The sequence below is a fragment of the Ascidiella aspersa genome, chromosome 8 (assembly GCF_963924565.1).
Source record: "Ascidiella aspersa chromosome 8, kaAscAspe10.2, whole genome shotgun sequence".
Classification (NCBI taxonomy): domain Eukaryota; kingdom Metazoa; phylum Chordata; class Ascidiacea; order Phlebobranchia; family Ascidiidae; genus Ascidiella; species Ascidiella aspersa.
The window spans coordinates 6,144,309-6,167,716 of NC_139454.1; the positions used below are offsets into that span (position 1 = coordinate 6,144,309).

General features: G+C 38.0%; 1 protein-coding gene across 1 annotated transcript; it reads right to left on the minus strand.

Moving 5' to 3' along the window:
• Nucleotides 1-2,110: 2,110 nt before the first annotated feature.
• LOC146135518 (bile acid receptor-like) lies at nucleotides 2,111-22,787 on the minus strand. Its single transcript, XM_083395905.1, has 10 exons — nucleotides 22,576-22,787; nucleotides 16,486-17,320; nucleotides 15,886-16,022; nucleotides 15,637-15,737; nucleotides 11,320-11,483; nucleotides 9,550-9,666; nucleotides 8,918-9,011; nucleotides 3,961-4,098; nucleotides 3,415-3,528; nucleotides 2,111-2,606 (listed from the first exon to the last, which is right to left on the minus strand). The coding sequence occupies exons 2-10, from the start codon at nucleotides 17,317-17,319 to the stop codon at nucleotides 2,350-2,352; spliced, it is 1,956 nt and encodes a 651-aa protein (XP_083252031.1). The 5' UTR covers nucleotide 17,320; nucleotides 22,576-22,787; the 3' UTR covers nucleotides 2,111-2,349.
• Nucleotides 22,788-23,408: the final 621 nt, after the last annotated feature.

Genomic DNA, 23,408 nt, shown 5'->3' on the forward strand with positions numbered 1-23,408 from the left:
GTTCGAGACTCTAGAGCAGTGATTCTCAAACTTTTTCTAAAAAATTACGCAAAGGTCCCCTAGCAATTTTTTCAATTGCTCGCGGTCCCCTTAAAAATACACACAAATAAACATAAAATAACACGTTTGGATGGGACGGGTGCACTTACAGTCTTAGGTAGGCTTGTTGATGACGTATTTAGTATTGTAACGCTAACAAAATTACTTTATTTGAGTGAAGCAATCACGATAAGTTTTAAAACCGCGACCGTACAACCCACAATGGCAGCACAGCAAGCTGTAGAAACGTAATTCTTATTAGCAAAAAAAAAATTCTTAAAAAGTCACTGCATTCTGTATTCGGTACACAAAGTCAAGCCTTGAACGAAACTCAACAACAGTTCACAGTCTTAACACCTCAACACAAATGTAAAGGTTAAAGCAAACGCTGCTAAACAGACAGGCAAGGTTCCCCTGCATAAAAACAACTCTTGCACAAACAGAAAAATCAATTGAAGACCACTATTGTTGTTTTCGAAGTAAAAGAGGCTTTCAAAGCAACCACTTTGCCACAAAAGCCTGGAAGTAGTTTCAAGACAAAAATATAACATTGGGGATTTGATAAAATGGTGTTTGACTAAACTCTGCGTCTGGCACAAATGTTGATAGTAATTCAGGGTGTGTGGTTGATCATAAAAAGGTCAAATGTGTTGCCTGTATGCCATTGCAATATTAATAAAGCCGTAAATTACAAGCAAAATACATCATTTTCGCTAACAACGAATATACAAAACATTCAACTGAACATAAAATGAAAAGGCAATTCTAAATTCTCTGTTTAGAAGCAGCAAATATTCAAAATGCAATATATACTTTAAATAGAGATTTGGACACAAAAAATGCAATTGAAAAGCAAAGAAAACGAAGTGTGGTATGCAGTAAACAACCTTCAGTTTTGCTAACGGAAAGATTAGTATTTCTTCAACAAAGTTTGACAAACATTTTTTACGTCTAACGCATCAAGAATTAAAACAATCGTTGAAAGATAGTTTAGAAATTTAAGTACTCTTTGGGCCATATTTGTCATGTTTACTTTATACTTTACGTGCTTTTTAAAGCTGATGTGTTGTTTTGGAATTGAATATACCTACTCATCATCTACGGTACACGTATATCGAAATAAACCAATCTTTCTCTTTGTGTGTTGAACTTGGTTTGGTCTTATTTAAGGGTTATAGCTAAGGCTTTTTATGTTGCTTGCTGAGCAAAAACAATCAAGTAAAGTGCGTATAGGCTATATTGTCATGTACACTTGTCACTTGTGTACATTTGTGTTGCGCCTTCGCGTCACAACTGTTTTAATTGTACGGTTTTCTGTATGTCTGTGAGCACCAATCTTAAAACATAAATACGACAAAGAAAAAAATATGGATGACGAGAAAATCAAATGATTTTAACAAATGTTTTTCTAAACTTTTACCCTCAAATAGTGTAGTTCTAAATTTTAACCTGTTATGGTTAAGTCGTGTTGTTCAACAAAGGCACAAAAATCCATGTGGCTTTATGGTTGGATCAAAACCAGGTAAAGGTGTGTGACGGCCCTTTATCACATTTCATTTTGTTTGTTAAATGTAGAAATAGTGCAAGTTCGGTTCATACAACAGCAAATTAAAAAGAGGGCGCTGAGCAACACCAATATGTCTCCATAAGATCTTTTCCACTCCCATGGCATGAACACTGATGTACAGTCCACTGTCGTAATGACTCAAGTCATTGACTTGACTTAAGTGCATTTAAGTCACTGTTTTCAAATATCTCGACTTTCGTAATTAAGTCTTTTGACCAAAATGACTTAATTAGTTTAGATAAATGAACTTTTAGACAAATTGACTTGGAAGTAGGCCTAAGTCGTTTTTTAAATATCTTTAGATTAAATTAAGGGTTTTTTATTAAAATTTATCTCAAGTTTTGTACATTAAAAAAGAATATTGCTGTACATTGCGTTTGTGTTATTTTTTAGTTGAATTGTTGCTCATAATAATCGGACAAGTAAACTAATTTTCATGGTTTAACAGTTTACTCTTATGTCAATGACATGACTTGTAAATAACTTGCTCTCATATTGACTTGACTTGGGCAACCGATGACTTGGACTAGGAATTGACTTGGTAGCTTTGCGCCTGACTTGGACCTAAGTTATTTCTCAAATAACTTGACTGGAACTTAAGTCATTTTACAATGACTTGTTTAGAACACTAATTCAGTCCTGTCGGCACTTCTTCACTCCAACAGTCGCCACAGCTCTCTCTCTCGCTCCGTTCGTCCCTTCGTTATTTTCACCTACTCCTTTTTCTCCGGTGCGCTCTTTTCTTACTCTTCCTCCTCCTCCTCTTTGCGCAAGTCCCATATCTCACAGAGAAGTGGAGTGAGAGGCTCTCGCTCCTTCCAGGCGGTGACGAGACGAGTGTAGGTGTGATGGAGAGTGCGCATATCGGTCATGAGCGCCAAGATCTTGGCGAGGATTTGCGGACGACGGGGCTTGCGCGACTGGCAGTAGCGGGACAGTATAGAGAGGTAGTCGTCGCGAAGCAACTCGATCTTGGTCTTGTCTTGCGCATGCTGGTGATCTGGGGATGGGAAAATCATTTATTGCAACGACCTGACTAAAATCCTCCCATGGAGTGGTTCTCAAACTTTTTTGGCTCGCGGCACACTAAAAAATCTTAACTGTTTCGCGGCACGCTTTTAACAGAACAACAAAATTAACTTTACAATCGTCCTTAACACACGACCAACATTATGTAAATGTTTCAAAATTATCAATTTGTAATGAATAGTGCGCATTTAAATCTAAAATGCTTGCGTGTATGCCTATTGTAATACAAGTACTCTATTTTCCGAATTGACAAAAAAAAATTGGCCGCGCGCACACAGTTTGGAGATCATTGCTCTTATGGCAGGAGGAATAAGGTTTGCGGAATAACGGCTTAGTTAATTGGGGCACTAGCAATTCGTATTGGAGTGCAAAAATGGTTGTCGCTCTTTACTTTAATTAATTTCTAACGGAATACCCAATGTATGTGCAAACCAGGCGGCAAAAAAATATTTTGTTGCCAATTTATTTCCTGTTTGGCAATTAATTTATGGCAACCTCCTAGAATCTATTTTGACTAAGATTTCAGTAATGATCACCTACAATTGTTCATGCATTTCGAAAAATATCATCAATAATAATTTTGTTATTCTACTTTTAGTTCCGTTTAGAACTAGTAACAAAACTAAACAGGAATGTATACCATTTGCATTGCAAAAAAATCTTATTTTTTCGCGGCAGAGAAGTAGTCACTAGATTCGTAACTAAGCCTGGGCATTTTTCAAGAAAACACGTTTACTTCACGTTATACCCATTTTATTTTTGAATGTTATTCTACTTACCAGGATCGAACATAACGACCGCAATGAGGAGACCATATTCAACGTCATCCATGTCCAACTTCCGCGTGAATATGAAGAAGTTGACCAGGACTTGCATTTGTCCCGGTTGAAGACCTGCGTAAACAAAACAAAATTGGTAAACTCGAATAATGTATAGCTGAACAGATGGAAAACCACTTTGTCGCCAACTTATAAGCTACCGTATAACATGTTCTGAAAACAATCTTGTTAGTTCAAACACTGGTAACGAAATCCGCATTAAACGTTATTTCGAGAAAGACAAAAGCATAAATTAAATAGCCCGAAATCTGTTAGGTTTTAGGCTAAATACGCTTCAGTGAGCGTTGTCATCAATCTTCATTAAAACACAGTTTTAAATGTTTACAAAAAATCATAACATGTTGTACGTATACTCAATATCAACAGAAAGAAAACCATCAAGTCTAACTAAAACCTTCAACCATTAAATATACGTTAAAATTATATGTTAACTTATTCCTATTTTTACCATTACGCACGCGGTGTGTTTACTTGTATAGCACCTACCGGCGTCCTTGGCTATATTTTCGACGTTTAAGATGGACTTGCGGTAGTGGTAGCCGCAGCAGTTCCGCAGAATCATCGCCTCGACGAAGCTGCCCTTCAGGAGGGCAATCTGATCTTCCGACTTGAGTTCAACGAAACCTGGCGAAAGTCGCGAAATTAATTCTGACAGCTCGCTATGGATGTGCACCAGGGCATATACGAACCAAAGGAATCCTGCAGCTCTAAATTTCATCGTGTGGCACAGTGGTTCTCAACCGGGGTCTCGCGTCACCCTGGGGTGCCATTTCTAATGCCCAAGGGTGCCGAGAGATATTTAGGAATCTTTAAGAATTTGATTTTTTTTAAGAATTTGATTAACTCTTACAACTTTTTGTGTAAAATTAGAGTGGAATAAATTCACTTAAAACTTCCTGCGTTGTGCAGAGTTGAGGTGTGTTGTTTTAGTTCCGTTTATTGTGACATTCTAGTGATTTACCTATTGAAAAATCTTGTAGGGGTGCCGCAAGCCATAAAAGGTTGAGAACCACTGGTGTAGTATCTCCGGAAGTAAACAAGAAATCGATCAGAAATAATTTCACATTACTTAAAGCAACCTAACTTAGCCAGCAATCCGACTATTTTTTTCTGAGTGATATCTTGTTTTATTTCGGAGATATTACATGATGAATTTTCGAGTTGTGTTCTTTATTTTGGTGGCGTACGACATGTGAATAACGCTGTACAAGTCTGAGTCATATAGGAAGTTGTTGTCCGTTGTGTAAGTTTTATGTTTCAGGCTTGATTTTTGAACATGATATATGTACGAAATAATCAATGAGTTGTAATAAACTAAAAAAAACAAGTTTTGTAAATGGCTGTATATGTCTAATTCTAAATAGGATATCAGGTGGAACTTTATAAAGACAAATTGTATTAAATTCTCGACAATCTTTCGCACCACCGTGCAAATTGACCCTTTGGGTCATATATAGCTTCTTCTATCGGAACACTGGTTGCCCAAAAATTTGTCACAAACGGTAATCCTCATACAAATGTTTATCTAATAACGTCGCAATAGACATGTAGCTATATAGATGTAAATAAAATCCATGTTTTTCACCGAAGTGTGTGTTTATGCTTCGCCTTAGAAAGAATTCGAAAACAGTATTTATATCACCGTAAAATTCCCGAAAAGTGGCAAAAGGTAAACAGCGCACGATTTCACGATCGACATCAAAGCTCGTCCAACAATGCATGTTTGACTCTCAGGTTCGTTTGAGACGCAAATAAACGCCGGGCGTGGCAACGTGTGGGTTTATTTAGATAGACCCCGACTCGGAATTCCTGTGAACGGGACCGTTAGGTTTACGACTGAATGTTCCTCGTTTACCCCAAAATTTGCTACCGAAATAGGCGGACATTTTTTAGGGCGAACAAGCATCGTAAAAAAGTCCCTGTTTGTTGGGCTAAGTTTAGAACTTAAGGGTTAAAAAAAAAAACAATGTTTATAAACCCAGTAACAACAAACGTATCAGATTGACACAGATCTAAATTTAATTTCACAGTTTCAGTGAAACTAAAACTTACAAATTAAAGGTATGTTCTTGAAGTTTTAGTTGGTTATTAAAGCAAGAAAATGTATCCACGGTGACCGCATACATCATTACAATCGTACGCTGTATAGTTATTATGTAAACGTACATCATTACTTCTTATTTGTTAAAAGCCATGCCTCATCAGGCCTTACACATGATTATTGATTGTTTTTATAGTAAAATCCATTACTCGGTTTTAAGCTCATTGTTGTTATTTTAGCTGAAATAGCACACCGATGTTTAACGTACAATAAACACCCTAACCACCACCTTCCCAATTGATGCCACACCGCCCCATTAAACAAAATGGCATTTTGGGTCTTTTATAGGGACCGCTATTAACTGCCCATCTCCTACACAAAGCCTATACAGATCAAAGACATATGGCAACGTTAAACTGAACAATTGGATTTTAATGCGCTTAATCAAGGCTGCCAATGAAACTCGAAACGTTTGGTAACTGTTGGACAAAAAGTGCCGATAACAACGCCATCTGCGAATATAAAGCGATGGTTTGTTCAATAAAGCATTGATAGGATTCTATTTAAAACCGTCGTCTTATTTTAAATGAAACCAAGGTATACTACAACGTTGTACGTTTGTTAAAATGTACAAGCTGATTTTAGAATTCTGTGAAATACGTGATTAAAACGCAAATAAAAAAGACCTCTGAAATAATACTGATAAAACCGAAATTATTGTTTTAGGTGGCAAACATATCCAAAGACTGGTTAATTGCAGCAAAGACAGTTTGAAAAAATGCAAGGGAAAAATATTTTACGATGCTAAAGTTGAACAAAAACTCGATTTCTAACTACGTCACCATGTTACGAAGAGCTGTAGAACAAATACGAGTAAATATATCCGACAAAGAATTTTTTTTTACAGTTGTCGTCAAAAAAACATTTTCAAGAATTAAGTTTGCCCCCTGTGAAAGCCAAACAATCCCCCCAGTAACATATAGTATTAAAACAGATCGTAAGCGCCAGGGTCCGTAGCGAGTGCAATAAAACTCGCTTGTAAAGATGCTGCGCGCGCAGCGTCCCATTGTGACGTTGTTTGCTCGCGTGCCAAGGAGAGCCCGCGCGAATGAGGGTGAGCCGGTTCCCCGGTTCGATCACGTGATATCAGCTAAGGGAACCTCACCATACGTGGATATAGGTTGAGCAAGCAACAGTGCCATAACTATTTACTAGCGAGATGCAAAATCTGTTTCCAGTGTTGTAAACAAGTCATTTTGAAATGACTTAAGTCTAAGTCAAGTCCTATATAAAATACTGTAACTTGACAGCTTTGGCAAGTTAAGTCATACTTAAAGCAAGTCAAGTCCTTGTCATAAAAAATACACGTTAAGCTATTAAAATTAGGTAAAATCTTTTGCACATATTGTTTTATGTGCAAAAATATGGATAAATAACCTATTTTACGAAAAAATGCTCAATGAAAACAATCAATCTTAACCTAAATCATTCGTCTAAACTACTTAAGTCAAATTCAAGTCATTTTTCCAAAAGGCTTGAGTCAAGTCAATTGATTTTGCCCAAAATACTTGATTCAAGTTAACTCATTTGAAAACAGTAGCTTAAGTGCACTTAAGTCAAGTTATCTACTCAAGGTATTAGAACACTGTCTGTTTCACACATTTAGAGCAGTGGTTGCCTAACCTTTTTTTTAGGCATTTTTGGCTTGCGGCACCCTACAGAAAATATAAGTCGCAGCACCCATACTAGATTTTTCGCTAGTTTACTGGAACGCCGCAGTAAACAAAATTGAAACAAGGTTGAAAAATTCTTGTTGATACGTTGCTCTCTGACCATACACAAAAAAATGTATCAAAATGCCTACTATTGCACAAGTTGGATCTAAAAGAATGTGAAATATCTCCCGATACCCTTGAACGTTAAAGATGGAACCCCGGGAAGAACTACTGATTTTAAGGATGTTCTAAGTGACTATAAATGACGTAAGAGCAACAAAAAGTCAAGAGGACCCTTGAACGCCACAGGTGCGCATTTTAACACCGGGCGCACAAACGACCTCCTGGAAAGCATGCACATGGCACTCCGACAAGTTCAAACCAATAAATAACTGGTTGAATAAATTGTAAGCGCGTGCAACTAAACAACCAGAACCTAAACCACGCTTGACTGTTGACGATTCGGCGAAGGGATTGAGACCCAACTAAGCGGCAGAATTAGGATTGTATGTGATTTACAAACCAAAACAAATTCATTCAAGCTGGATTACAATGGTGCTTTCATATAGAACTGAAACGTTTTATTCTTAACATCTAAAAATTGAGTTTTGTATTTTGGGTTTTGCATTTGCTTGATTTTATTCACTAGATTTATTCACCACTAGAATCTTAGTTTTCAGGCATGAAAATAAAAGCAGTTGAGCAACGGTGAAGACTAAAATTTAGGCAGTTCTCAGCAGAAAAAGCTAGTAAAATATCGGCGTAAAATTAGACCGAATAAACCGATACCTACAATACCGTTGAATATATCTCTCAAAAAATGGCATATATTAACCTTGTCTCAGCGAAGCAGGAAAAAAAATACTGAAAACCCAAAATAATTCTACATAAAAAACAAAAATCTCATTAAACCCTAGATGACATGACCCCAAACATGTGATTGCGCAATGGCAAAAACTGCCTGTTCGACGTATTTGCCTCTATTTGGTGGGTCAAGGTCCGGAAAAAAAAAACGACCCTCCTTGGCAAACACAAGACGCTTTTTATTAAAACGCGGCCAAGGTTTGCCGACCGCGACGCGCCTTATCGAATTAACCAAGGTCAATATTGCCGAAACAAGGTCATAAGCTGGCCAAGCCGCAATTCTTTAGCGTTGACTTTACAAACATAACTTTGCGCAATGTCTAAATTAAAACCATCTTCAAAACGTTCATACTTTTTGCGTAATGTCCGCGATGTAGTAAGAATATCAAAGCCGATACAGAACGGTAGCGTTTTTAACGTTTTGAATAATATTTATTCATTTTCAACATTATGTTCTTCGTGTCCGATCGCAATTTGGACGAGGATATAAATCGATGTAACTACAGACAATTTGGGTCTACCTATACTATCGTGTTAGTTGGTTTCAGGTGCGGATCTAGGAATTCTGGTTGGGGGGGCCATGACAATTTTTCAGAGATGGCGTCACAAAGTTACGAGGGCGAAAAAATGTGAATTTACTTAATTTAAATAGGCAAAAAAAATAGTTTGGGGGGCAACAGCCACGTGCACCCTTTGGATCCGCCCCTGGTTGGCGCGTCACCAAATACTGTGTCATCAACTTGATATTCTGTGCTTTACCGGACTCTGGATTAGATAACGTTTCGACACTTTGGCAAACGGAATTTTAATCCAATGTATTTACCTGGAAGCTTCTTAGTGAACTGCACAAAAACTTGGACGTGGATTGTCGAGATCTCGCAAAGGTTGAGTGAACTGGCGTTTCGCAGGTATTTTCCCTGGAAGATTACAAGGTTGGATGTCAGAATGTACACGGATTCGAATGATCGTAAACTTTAAATAGCCTACATGAAAAACTTTACACGCGATACTGGTACTATAAGTTGGGAAATTAATGCGATATTGGGATGTCCTAAAGATGAATTAATTCTTGTGGTGCAGTTTAAAATTTCATTACGTAAGCTCCACGTATTGTTAGGTTCAAATATTTAGTCTTCTTCTGGATTTGAGGTTTAAAACGCAAATTTTAGCCTGAATTAAATAAGGGTTAGGATTTTTTAGGAGCACAAAAAGACGTAATTTAACTCAGTCTGGTTTAAAACTGTTTTAAGGTGATTTTGGATTTAAAATGAATCGAAAACAGTAATCATATAAGCGTATTATAATTCTTGAAAAATATGCTTTTTAAGGTCTTGATTATACCAACAGTCCTGTTCGCACCATTAGTCGGATTGTTAACCTGCAAATGCTATTGACAGAGAGTGAAGCTTCAATTCAAAGCGACTTTTAAAACATGCAGCAGCCCCAAAATCTCACCCATCTCTCCATGATCTCCCGGTTAGTCCTGTAGGCTGCAAATGCACTTCCCACTTCGGTTATCACATCCTGGTAGTTGGACGCTAGGGTCTGCGGTTCCTCATCGACTGGGGACACCTGAAAAATCGAACTTGCATGTCTCACCGGGTGGACGAAAACAAAACACGACTTGGCGGACATTTTGTGTCCGAACCCTCATGGGTATTTAAATACTTTTACGCATTTAACAAGACAGTAATTTTGCACCGTTCCTTTTTGCGTGCACAATGTTGTGTCCGAAATACTTTTATCATCCAACAATTTTTTTGAAAAATATTCGAAGAAACGATTGGTTGATCCAGTCTACAAACGTATAGTACAATGAATATGCTGTTGCTACCAGGCACAGTATATACTGAAAATAAGTTATTCTGGTGTTTATTTGTTTACCGACGTTTCGGTTACCTATCTGGAATGATTACCATTCCTGATGAAAACATCGAAACTTATTTTTAGTGTATGGGATACAATTAAAACACAGCCGTTCTATGAACCTTGTGTAATATTTCAAATAATTACTTTCTTAGAACCACTTAAGGTATTTACAAATGGCGCTATAGGTTGAGGCGAAATAAAGTTCGCCTCGTCAGCAAATCAATCAAAGTCAAACGATAAATCGGTGACGGGCGATCTCGAATTCAACAAGGTTTGTTTGACTTAAAATTAACAGCGCAGACGTCTATACATGCGACCAAATAGTGATTCAGTTCCTCCTTCTGCGGTCGCGCATTGTTCAGTCTCCGTAGATAGCCGCAACGGAGGTTGGACAAATCGCGGGACTGGGTGTGTTTCGTGTATTTATTCCCACTCGGTTCTTGTGCGCGAAAATCGTGATAAAAGACAAGAACGGTCGCCAAACAGCGCGAGCAAATAGACGAACACGAAAATGGGCGTAACTGTAATGTAGGCCCAGTGTTGGAATCGCTTAAAGTGCACTTCAGTCACTATTTTTAAATGATCTGACTTGACTGAAATCGTTCTGGTAAACTGACTTAACTTGACTCAGTCTTTTGAACGAAATAGTTGACTTGGACTTCAGTACTTTTGAGTCAAATAACGTGTGTTGAAAAACATGTGTTTTATTTAACACTATTTTATAAAATTAAGCTATTTATTTTACACACAAAACACTGGTAGGTCCTGCGTAGCATCTATTAAGGGCTGATACGTGCCTATCTTTACAAATTTGCTGCATAAGGCGCGCCCGATGCGGCGAAAAGAAAAACGGATACATTGAGCAACGCGTAAAAATTCTACACTTTTTTAATCCGATGTCTTTACTCGATGCTCTGATAAAAATATTAAGCCTTTTGCTCCGATATCAAAAACGCGTGTCAATACTGATTTTAAAGCATATAAGGTCATATTAGACAGGAAGATGGTCCATATAGTTGTTTTTGTTGTTATAAAGTTTGTTTATCTTTGACTATATATTTGAACTGCCAAACTCAGTTTTCAAAAGAAAAACTACAAAAAAGTTTTTTTTCCCACAAATTCCGGTGCAGTGCCTGATTAAATGTAACACAAATTGTACATACAGCGAAACCGTTCGCTTTGATCCAATCCCTATAGGACAAAAACAAATTGATAAAAAATTGGATTTAGACCAACGATCGTGACGTTTTACGATGCGAAATTGTGCCTTGGCTTTTTTAGGTGCAACAAAAAAACGAGTCCACGATTACCGCGCAAACAAAAAACACGTTAAACTATCAAAAAAACGAAACCAACCGAGGGTATGGAGCTTCGGCTGTTCTCCAGGTCGGACGGAACCTCAGTTGTGACGTCAGAAGCTGCCCCCTTTGACCCCGGCCCCGGTCGAGGGGTGGCATCGTCCCTAGTCTTGCGTACCCGACTTCTCCGTTTTGACTGACACTGGATTTCGGTAAGTAGACCTGATGCAAAAGAAGGCAAAGATTGTTTTATTAGTCAAACTGTGAAAACGATAGGGATACTCCCATAGTCGGGTTAATCCAGCACTTATAGGTATGAGTGTCCCAAATGCAGCCTTTCTTAACCTGGGGTAAATTTACTTTTACCCCAGGGGGTAAATAACCTATCGATCAAAGTATTTAGTTGACGGGACAAAAAAATCCAGCTGTGGGCATGTGATAGCCTACTTTCGTAGTTCAGATCAACTGCTAATTCGAAGATAGAAGCCTATCAAATCTTTATCGTCTAGCGTCGGTAACGCGATGCTTTGCTATTATTGATACTTTTTATTAGTTTATTGGCAACATCGCTGTCTTTTAGTTACTTCATTTGTCATTGCCAAAAAGCAAGGGCAGTCGTCGTGTTAAATATAACTAATGTATTTGTTAATTTCGTTTTTAAATAAATCAGCACCATTTTATATATTGGGGGTAAAATCTGATATTCACCTCTGTTAAAACTGTAAAACATGCAGAAAAGGTTAAGAAACCCTGCCCTTACGGTTTATTTTATTGCATTTAGAATTTGTCAAAGGTTTTTTTGAGAAGTCTGTAGCCTTGGACCAATTCGGACAGGATCAGCCTTAAGGGCAAAATTGCGAAATGGGAGCCGGACTTGTAACTCTACGGCAGGGGTGCCCAACTCAAACATGCCGACGTGCCAATTGTTATCTTATAACTTCTTTCCGGGCCAAAGTTTAGCAGCTATTTTTTTCTAATATTAAAAGCGCTTTTATACAAAAAATAAACACAGTATAATGTTATTATAACACAAGTAATTGTCTGTTGTCGTTATTGCTGGGATTGTTTTGTATTGTGAATAAACAATGACAGTTGACTGTAGAACAAATTTAGCGTTTTTGACAGTTGGCTGTATTTTGGGGAGGCTTTCGCGCCATTTTTTTATTAAGTCCTCGTGTTGGACACCTCTGTACTGCGGAGTCGGTTAGTTTGGGATGAGTCAGAATCGGACTCCGGAGTAGGACTCAAGTAATTCAAAACCGACTCCAAGGCTCATAGATAGCTGTTTACATTGAGCTTTGTAAAACTAATTTTATTTCAAATTAATAAAAACTTGTGTATGATCAGTTCTCCATGTAGCAACTGTTAGTGGAAAAAAATATAGTCTGGAAGTAATGTGTAGTTTAAAATAACGTAAAAAAAGCTCTTTGAAGGCAAACGTAATTCCGGAGACTTACGTTCGTAAGTGTTGCGGCTATATAGGCCCAGAAGTCGATTTTGCCATAACTGATAGAAAGATACCGGAATTGATAGGGATCTCTGTAGCGCAGGTCAGAACACGGCAGTGATGCGACATGACAAGGACAAACGCGCGTTTTACCGCGGCCTCACACGGCAAACGGATGCTTTTTGAGCGGTCTTATGACGCACTTGCCAGCCCCTAAACAACTATTTGCTAACAGGAGCGGCCCTAACTGATAAGCAAATAAACACGATGTGGAGAGATTGACTCAACTAAGAGGAGAGTGATCCAAATAACAAGAAAAAAGAGAGAAAAAGAGAGAGAGAAAGGGGACATGAATACAAATAGAAGAAGGTTATTTCAGGCGATTGATGACTGACCAAGGCGGTTTGTTCGCAATTTAAAGTACAGTAGTCTATCCCTATTGACATTTTGCAGATTTCTTACGTTACGTACTTCTCAGTGCTCGCGGTCTAATATTAAAAAAAAAAATTGCAGCTGTGCAATTCTTTATTTAGGCATAACTAATTGTTTAAACAAAAAACAAATCACTTTGGGTTCCATATTGAAATGTCTCATGATATAAACCAGTGCTTCTTAAACATTTTAAGTTTCGTTCACCTCTAGAATCATCTCCAGATTTCATTCACCCTTGTCTTAAAAAAATATTTCTTACGGTTCACCCTTATTCACCTCTTTTGGCTGGTTCACCCCTGCAAAAATTTTATTCACCCTGGGGTGAACCATTCACCTGACAAAGAAACACTGATATAAAATAACTTTTATGTCAAACGTTAAGAGTAACACAGGCGAAAGAGATACCAGCCAAAACAAATCTAAAAGTGGAACACCGATAACAAAAAAAGCAAACGGAGAGGGCTGCTTTACAATGCTTGCAATGTAAACATCACATACATAGGTAATCGTGGAAACTGTGCGAAACTGCACATAAACACACACACAGCGTAAATCACATAAGCAACTGAAACGCACACAATGTGTATTCTGTGATCAAGACTTTCCGATCGTACTAGCCAACTATAACTGCACACATTATATAATACACATAAAGCAATAGGGGAGACCTTAACGAAATCGATCAGCCTGTAGTTAGGATTTAATCAAAATTTCTGTAAAAGCCTTACCGAAGACACCCGGTGTAATACCGCAAGTTGTGAAACCTATTTGCTATTTAAAACTGCTAACAATTGTAGTGACAACAAACTCAAAACGTTTCCACTGTCAATTTAACGTTAAACATTACAATAAAAACCCATCCATTATTTTTTCGCTAAATCTAACAACAAATTTAAAAGAAAAACAATATTCGTTTTTTAACTCAAAAAGCGAACTAAGCCACAGATAAATATCGACCTTTTTTTAATTATTTACCCTTCAGATAAATACGTATGCAATCTTCAGCCGGGTTATCAGCATTAGGCAAAAATAAAAGATTTTATAACAGGTGGAAAAGGTGTTAAATTTTATTTTACTAAACGTAGTTGAACGTTTTCGACGTTCTGGACGAGTTGATCGTCAAAACCATAGAGGTGTAAATATGCTGTTAAATCAGAATTAAGCCGACAACGAAAACAACAAGTTTAAAAGTTACATCCAGTGTTTTAAACAAGACATTTTAAATTGACTCAAGTTGTAGCCAAGACATTAACTGAAGTCCAAGTCAAGTCTTTGTTAAAGCAACTGAAGTCCAAGTCAAGTCTTTGTTAAAGCAACTTAAGTCCAAGTAAAATATTGTTAAATAAATAACAAGTCTATTCCAAGTCAAGTCCTTGTCGTAAACGTTAAAGCAAACTATGAAAGTTGGTAAATTTGTCGGATTATTTGGAATAACTAAAAACCAAAAAAACCAAAAATATAACTAGCAAACTGTTTTTAGTGCAAAATTTAGTAACCCATTTTATACAAAATGCTTATGGAAACACTCAATTTCAACCCAATTCATTTGTCCAAAAGACTAAGTCAAGTTATTTTTCCCAAAAACTCAAGTCAATTTAACTCAAGTCATTTAAAATCAGTGACTTAAGTCATTACAACACTTGGGTCATACGGGAACAATGCCTGACGAACAATGCGATAGCATGATTAAAATTGTAGGTCACATGAAAAATGTACAACACGCCAAACTAAATAATGATGATTTTTAACTGGCCTAGTTTGCTTTAAGTCGCAAGGGTTGTTTTGCGGAGAGAAAACAAGCAAAAAATCTAATTTGGCGCTATTCAAACGGGCGTGTTCTGACGTTGTTCAATAGAAAAGCGGCTATCATTGCATGTTTTCCGGATGTAGAATAAAGGGTCGGCTGTTTGCACTAAGCGAATATAGGTGATTTCTGTTTGCACTCGATTGTCCAAGTCCATATACTGTCACTTGGCGGCCATACACAAAAGACTCGGCGCTCAAACAACATGAATATCGCTAACCACAGCACGAAGCTAGATCAAATCGATGTAGACAAGGTCAACAACCAAAGGTCCTCGGAAGGTTAAATCATACTCAACCTAAGTATCATGTTCAAGGCGTGATATACCCGGACACCACAGAGACAGTATCTAATGGCAAGACCTAAAAGCAGTATTATTTAAATAGCCTACATAATATAAGAAAACTACAAGACATTTTTAACACTTGTCCTGGCAATCATACCGATTGTAGGTCGAGCGACAATAAGGTTATTAATTAAAAATAGTATTGCTACCAGGCATAGTAATATTAATAAAAAAACATCTTCCTTGGTAATTATAATTCATTCAACAATTACCAGAGGAGCTGTTTCTGAATAAAGGTATTTATATTTCTTACGAACGCTATTTCACACATTTCATAACTTGCGCATTGCTTCGAAGTTGGATGATAAAAACTTTCTACATTAAGGACCGGATGACATGTACTCACATTCTTCAAGCATCCCGACTGCTCTGCACTTTTTCAGCCGACATTCGGGACACTTTCGTCGCTGGTAGGTGTCCATTTCGCAATTTCCACCGTATTTGCATCTGCAATGAACAAAAACTGTTGGCGTCGTCTAGTTCGGCGGTTTTCAAACGTTATTGGTATATATACTCGGTGCCAACTATGGGCGAGGGACGAGGGTATAAAATACAGCTAACCCTGGTAGCTACAACTGTGAATTTGCAAGCCTACCTGGCCGGCACCTCCTTCTTGTTGATGGAGCGTCGAAAGAAGCCCTTGCATCCCTCACAGGTGAGTGCGTTGTAGTGGTAGCCCGAAGCACGGTCGCCGCACACCTGGCAAATGTCGTGGGCGCTGCGCTTTCGTATCTGAAAGAAATTCATTTGGGACTAATGTAAAAAAAAAACAATTTTGCGCTACTAAAAAATATCAAGCTAGTTGATTTTGTTGAAAAGCTAGTTTGTATTATGTTCCTCAAATTACGTTTTGCACTTCTATTCTAGGCCAGGGCATTGCTACAGATTAAAAAAACGTATTTTTTTCAAACATAAGATCGAAAACTTCAAAATATTGTTTTGCTAATTAACGCAAAAAATTATTAAGCTAAGGTTACCACAATAACATCTTACAGTAGCCAAGATTTACAGACTGTCAGTCCTTTCAAATGAAATGCTTTGTTCATAAGTTTCACTGACCTCATGGGTCAGTGTAAATAACTTAATAGTTCTTGATAGATACGCGCAAAACAACAAGGAGATAACTGTAAAACTTCCTATGAAAAGTTGAGCAAAATATCTCACTGCTTATCGCAATTACAAGCTATAGACAAACCGATGGGTCTTTCTTGACGTTCAGCAACCCGCTTGGCGCCTTGTCGTAACCGACTGACCCGTTTACAGCGGGCTCGCAACTAGATGCAGCGATTTCGCGCCGCCTATCAGCCGCCTCCTTTTCGTTGGCTGAAGATGGCGGGTGGTTCAGTACAGGAGGACTGTAGCGGGCCGGGTTCGGAGTGACAGAAAACCTGTGCGCGTTGCGAGCGAAGTCAGCACCGTAGAGCGAATAAGCGCCGGGCAGATCTAAGGGTTGCGAGGTGGCGCTGTAAACCGGCTGCCTACTGCTGATCGGAGGCTGCTGGCACGGGCTTCCCTCGCCCTCATTATAGCGGTGTTCTCGTTCCGGGCTAAGCAGAGGCGGCGAAATGACGGGCTGTACGAGGTGCTGGGCGGCGTAGGCCTGTTGGGCAGTTAAAGGTGAGGCACGATGGCTCATGCCGGCTCCGGGCCACTGCTGTGCGTAGCAGTGTGCGCAGTCGTGGCTGGCGTGTAGGTGCGGGCAGCAAGCGGGCAAAGCCGACATGGACTGCTTGATAGTGAAGCGGATGAAGCAGTCCGGACAGGAGACCTGGCCCTGTGAGTTCGGGTCTGCATAGGCGGCGTTAAACGAAGTGCCAGCCGTGCTGGTGTGGTTAGGGCAGTTTGGATGGGAAGGGAACCAGCTGTCCCTGGTCCGGTAGGCTGGACTGCCGCCTCCGCCGCCGCCATTTGCTTGATTGCTCATTCCGCCCAGGCTTCCGTGAGGGCTCGAGCAGTTGGAATAGGATTCCGGGTGTTGTTGCATTATTTCACCATAGTAAAGCGGCGGTCTCTGGTGGACTAGGTTCATTCTGCGAACGAAATATGGTTTTGTAAGGTCATTCAGTGCAAAATTAGAAATAAAGTTGTTTTTCTGGTAACTTTTTTTAGGAAAAAAAGTTACGTAGCCTGTACTTTTTGGCTAAAATCTAGCTGGAAAAGTGTTTGGTGCTACACCGAAAACAATAGGGTGCGCGACTTTTTAAAAGCAATTTAAAGCGTTAGAATTCTTTTTTCTCTTCTGGCTAAAATACAGACACACTTTGTAATCTGAAAGTATACACATTTAATCGTGGTATTCGAATACTCATTGGGACCTTTAAAATAATAAATATTGACTCTCAAAAATTGCCCATAGTTTATTGGAAAATCTATTTTGAGGTACTGTTGGTTTTATGAGCTTCCCACCAAATGTATATATTATTTTTTATGGAATGTAGTCAGGTTTAAGTTTCGAGCTTAACTTTCGAGTTTACTGAATAATTTTGTGCACTTTCGTATCTGGACCTTTGCTAAACCCAATTGAGTAACCATGCTTTCCAAGCTACCAGCACAATATGCACATACCCTTTTTAAAGACTAATTCTTAGAACGATTTGCGGTATGTTTGCACCGGTGACGATTTATTTACTAATGATATAATATCGCAGCTGCGCATGAATAATGACTTTGGCAGGAATATGCTTTTATGGGCCAATAAAACGAAAAACAAACAGGGCGACCTTTTGCACAGCATAAAAGTATAATGAATATGTATAGAGCCGAATGCCTCGTAACTAATAAACAACCCACAAAAAAGCTTACAGCCTCTTGTCATTACAAGTCGGTGGCACATTGATACAAATCACGGCTGTCAGAAAAATGCTCAAACGCTAAAACAGTTTTGTGTGTTTGTTCCTGGAATATTTAGATTTACAGATTAGACTTGCGGATGCAAATTTCACCAATATACACTGTATACCAGTGATGTTAGAAACACCACTGTTGTAAACAGGTCAGTTTTCAATGTGGTAACCACCATCAAGTTTGTTGCAAAAAAACTAACAATTTAAGTCCTGATCAAAGTGGTCAAGTGCTCAAGTCCCAGTCATCGTATTATAAAAGCAAGTCAACATCAAGTCAAGTAATTGGTATAAAAATAAAACGTTAAACTAATAAAATCGCTAAACTCGTCCGTGAAACATATAGAAAGCAATTTTTTGTTATGTGCACAACAATCTTTAATCATGGGGGTGAATTGCTTTATTAAATCATCTAGTGGTGATCTGGCTTTACATGTTCTAGTATTTTCGATGAAAGCTTAATCAGGTAAATGGTTCACCCCAGGGTGAATAAAATTTTTCAGGGGCAAACCAACCAAAAGGGGTGAATAGGGGGGAACAGTAAGAAATGGATGATAGTCGAATGTGTCTAAACTTTGTGACTGTGTTTTGGGCTTTTGTAGCTTTAAGTCTCTCGACTCGAGAAATTGTAGATTTGCAATGGTAAAATTTAGCTTAAGTTGATCTTAACAAAAATCTAAACAACTTAAGTCATTTTGTGCTGTTGTATACAAACGAGATAGTGTTATCATGTCATGAGACAAGGGTGAATGAAATTTGGAGATGGATGCTAGGGTCTATAATACCATTTTTTAATTAGGACAAACGGTACGCAACCACTGGAGTTAAAGTTATACCGGGATGTAATTTCTTCTAGTTTGAATTTAAAGCACAAATAAACTTTTTTCCTTGGAAAAAATATTTTATGATTTAACCTAAACAAGACAGCAATACATTCCAATTTAGATGTTGTCCGACGGAAAGTAATTTTGTCCGATTTAGATTAAAGCGACACCATCTGAAACGATAGAAGCTTATATCATCGTCAGACAATATCAAAGGCGTAACCAAAACTTTTTTATCAAGATAATGTCGATGTACTCGACATTTTTGCCTTTAAGGGTTCATTGTTAAGCTGCATTACACATTTGTGTATATAGTGTACAGCTGTACATATGTAATTGATAGTCAATTAAAAAATGCATCGGTTAACGAATATTACACACCTGGTATAAACATATGGGACGCTGTTCGGAAAGTAATTTTGTCCGATTTAGATTAAAATATATCGGCCCAAATTAGACTCCGATTTAAGCTAAATCGGAAGAAAGAGTTGTCGGTATAAGTGAATTAGTGTTTTCATCCCAACAGCGTCCCATATGTTTATACCAGGGGTACTTTTTTACCGTGGACCCCTAAAATTTTTGTTTTGCTTTGTGTGGACCACGGTAGGCAAAAAAATGTCAAAAATGACGTCATAAGTTAACGTCACAATACAAATAGACTTCATAAATCTGCTGATTTCGGTCAAAATATGTGAAAGTGAAATGGAGTCTAAATACTTCGTTTTGTTTTTGATTAAACTGTTTTCTACAACAAATTGATTACTTCTTAAATATAGACTAATATTTAAATTAGGCGTTTATGGACCCTCTAGTTCACGGAGCCCCAAGGGGTCCATGGACCCCAGTTTAAGAATCCCTGGTTTATACGCTCGGCGCGTCCTTAGACTGCGCCCGCAGCTTTTTGAGCTTGCTAAAGAAGCCGTGGTTGATGGTTATGGTAGCGTACATGGAAATTAAACCAAGACTAGTTTGATTTAGTTTATCCTGTAAACAAGTCACCTCTTAGCTGCAGACCTTAAGTAATCTTCAGGATGTGGTTAGTACTTGCAGTGCACTCTAGTCTACCTGTCCAGCACCATGTAGAATCTACTGTTTGTGTTTGTGTCCTTGGTAAGCTGACAAGTAACCACGCAAAATCCTCTTGCCTTAACTGTAGTATAAGGTTAAACAAGTTGCTGAACTGGACTATATCTTGTATGTTACAACTATACAAGCTGTCGTTTTAAAACCACGCCTGTAAGAATGTCCAAAAAAGCACTGAAAACATGATACTTCACACCACTTTACCCTGCTTTTGACGGTTCGACAATTCGTAACGCTCCAACTGAGCTCACCATATATCGTTATTTGGTAAATCATGATTCGTAACTAGATAAAAAAAAAACAGAAAAATTCTAAAAACTGTAGTATTTGGGGACATACAGCAGTACAGCACGCCCAAGAAAAGTGCAAATATTACACTTTCAAGAAATCAATATCTCGAAAAAGCGTTAGACATACTAAATTATATTCGAAAAAACGCAAAGCAAAACCAATTAAAAACGATTTTTAACCCTTTTGAACTTACGACAGTTCTTTTTTTCACTAGCGACGAAGAAACGTGTTGTGCCAACTCGCTACAGTAGGTAAAAAAGCACCTCAGTTATTTTTAACACATTCGAATAACATACGCCGATAAGACAAATAAACGTTTTACTACAGTTTGTATACGAAACATCGGGAGTTGCGTATACTAATTAGGATTGATGTATCAGATTACTTCGCGGTACAGGAATTTGTAACGATTCCGCAAATAACAACTTACGACTTGCGCAATCACTCAATTGTTTCAATTCAGGAATTATTTGTTTTAGGCCGATAACTGTGGATAACCTATGACAAGAAACAAGGCATTTCATAAAAGCCTGGGCGTACGCTTAAGACAAGCAGGTGTAGAAGGTTGTAGTAAAATATTTCCCGCAATAAAACTCCTAGTAATCTATTTATCATTTGTGTTGTTTGAAGTTTTGTTTGTAGAAGCCAAGCAACCTACTACTATTTTAACGCTACAAATTTATCGACACCACTTTTAAATGTAACTATCGCGCCGAGAGTGAAGAACGAATTAATAAATATAAAATAAAATTACATTTTAGTGCTTGGAGCAGTGTTTCAGATTTAATTACAAGCAAATAAGAAAGGCAATTTACACACTACCTTACACATTTTAAGTCGTCAACTCTTTAAGTAAACAAACGTGTTTGGATGACTTCACCTTTCAAACCCCGTTAGCCGACATTTGTAGGTTACACTTGTATTCTTTATCGATTTCATAAAATCAAAACCGTTGTAAAACTAAAAGTAGGAACACACTTATGTCGTTCATATAACCTACTTTGTTTTTGAACATGGCCTGATAAATATTAGTTAAAAGTAAGCAGAATGATATTGGAAACGCCATTTATCTTTAAGGCTCTTATCGTTAGTTCTAAGAAGTCAAAACGGTAGCTATACAGCAGTTGCTGTTCGCCTTCAGGTGATAATGCGACACAAAGTGCAATTTTGTCTAGTCATCCGCAAACAACTTTAGTCCACGTCAGGTTATGCTTAACAAATAGCAAGTCAAGTACCATTACAAGTCACTGGTTACCCAAATCAAGTTCTATCCAAGCTTTTCGATAGAAAATCAAAACTAAGTCACGTGAGCAGCAAAATTAAAAACAAAACCACCCAAAAGAAAGGAAATTCAAGTAAAGAATTTTACAATTAGAGGTAGGCTAAATTGTCCAATTTCACCGAAAGTTATTCAATCAAAGCAATTTTTTTTAAATTCGATTTACGCCATTTGCCTGAAGTATATTAGGTCAACTCCAGTAATCTAAAACAGTGACTGACTAAGGTCATTTCAACACTGACTAAATACAACTAAACTGCGTTTTGATACGCTTCAATAAACACGCCATCAGGTGCTTTAAAGCAGACTGACTGTTTGCAACAAACTGAACAAGCCACCATTAAAAGGATGTAGCCTTTTTTACATGAGTATCTCATTCTAATTTCAGGTATAGCCCATATAGTGTGTACATGTAACATTAAGGAAAGTTGTAATATTTGCCTACGAAAATACCTGCTAGCAATTTACCTTAAACCTTCAGATATGTTGCTTAGGAAGTTTATATAGGATAGTAAACTAACTGAGTGGCAAGTTACAATTATATAACAGTAACAAATTCGTAAAGCAACAGGTATTTATGTGTTGCTTTAAACCCAGCTTAACTCTTTAAATATAGCTTAATCTTACTTCAGTAGGCAACACAATAAAGCAGAAAAAAAAATACCTTACAAGACTGAGGTCAAGGCCGCACTAAAATCCTAAATCCAAAGAACACATGTCGCCGCAGAGTGTCTAGGATTGTGCTACAGTTCAACTTGAACTATTGAGACTAGATTAAGACATTTCCAACGCCTTTCTTTGGTCACAACGCTACCAAGTGTTTAGTAAATCTTAAACCGTTTGCTGTCCTTGCTAGTGGTAAGCATCTAAATGTAAATAGTATCCCAGCGCTGGGACAAACTCAGCACTACTACAAAGCACGCCCTATAGGCAGTCTATAGTGTGACCACGATTTAGTTAACCATTACCTTTTCAGTCGAAATGTCCTTGCTTGCTTTGACGAGGAACCTTTTTGTTGTTTACACGCGTCGTATAAGCCTGGGGTAGCGAAGCGACGTAAAATCAAGCAGGCCAAATAAAACCGTTCGTCAACGCTGCGGTTTTGACAAACAAGGTTACGCAAAATTGCGCTGATTATAACAGACCTTCGTCCTAATCTGCAGGGAAGCAAAAAAATAAATTTTGAGCAGCGATGAAACAAATACAATCTATAGGGGATCGTTTGTGAAAATTACTACTGTTTGACCAGGTGATGTCACTTCACAAATGTTGTGGCAAACTTCGCACTGTTTTTAACGGTTAGGAAACAAGCTCCGTTAATTTCGCGAACTGAAACCTAGCAAACAACTGAGTACAAACAACTTGTTTTTCAGTTCAGTTTCACTCTACCATCGGTCAAGACACTAAATCTTGATTTATTTTCCGACTGCTGTTTACGCCAACATAACTCGAAAGTTGTTGTCTAGACCAGGACTTCCCAAACAGGGGGGCGCGCCCTGCAGCGTCCACACGCCGGGTTTTAAGAGTCCCGAGTAGGCTTACAATAGTTTCACATAAAGTTTTACATCTGCATATATTGTTCTTTTTCTGACTTTGACTGTGTGCAAATGTTAACTAATAAAACACAAACCTAAGTAACTTAAGACACATTACTTCTAAAAATATCGAAGCAGGTCAGGAGAACTTTTTCTTACACAAAAACCCAAGGGTCATGATTTTTTTTTATGAATCGAAAGCGGTCGCAAACCTTAAATTTTGACAAACCCTGATCTAACTACAGAACAGGTAACGAAAAAAAAAA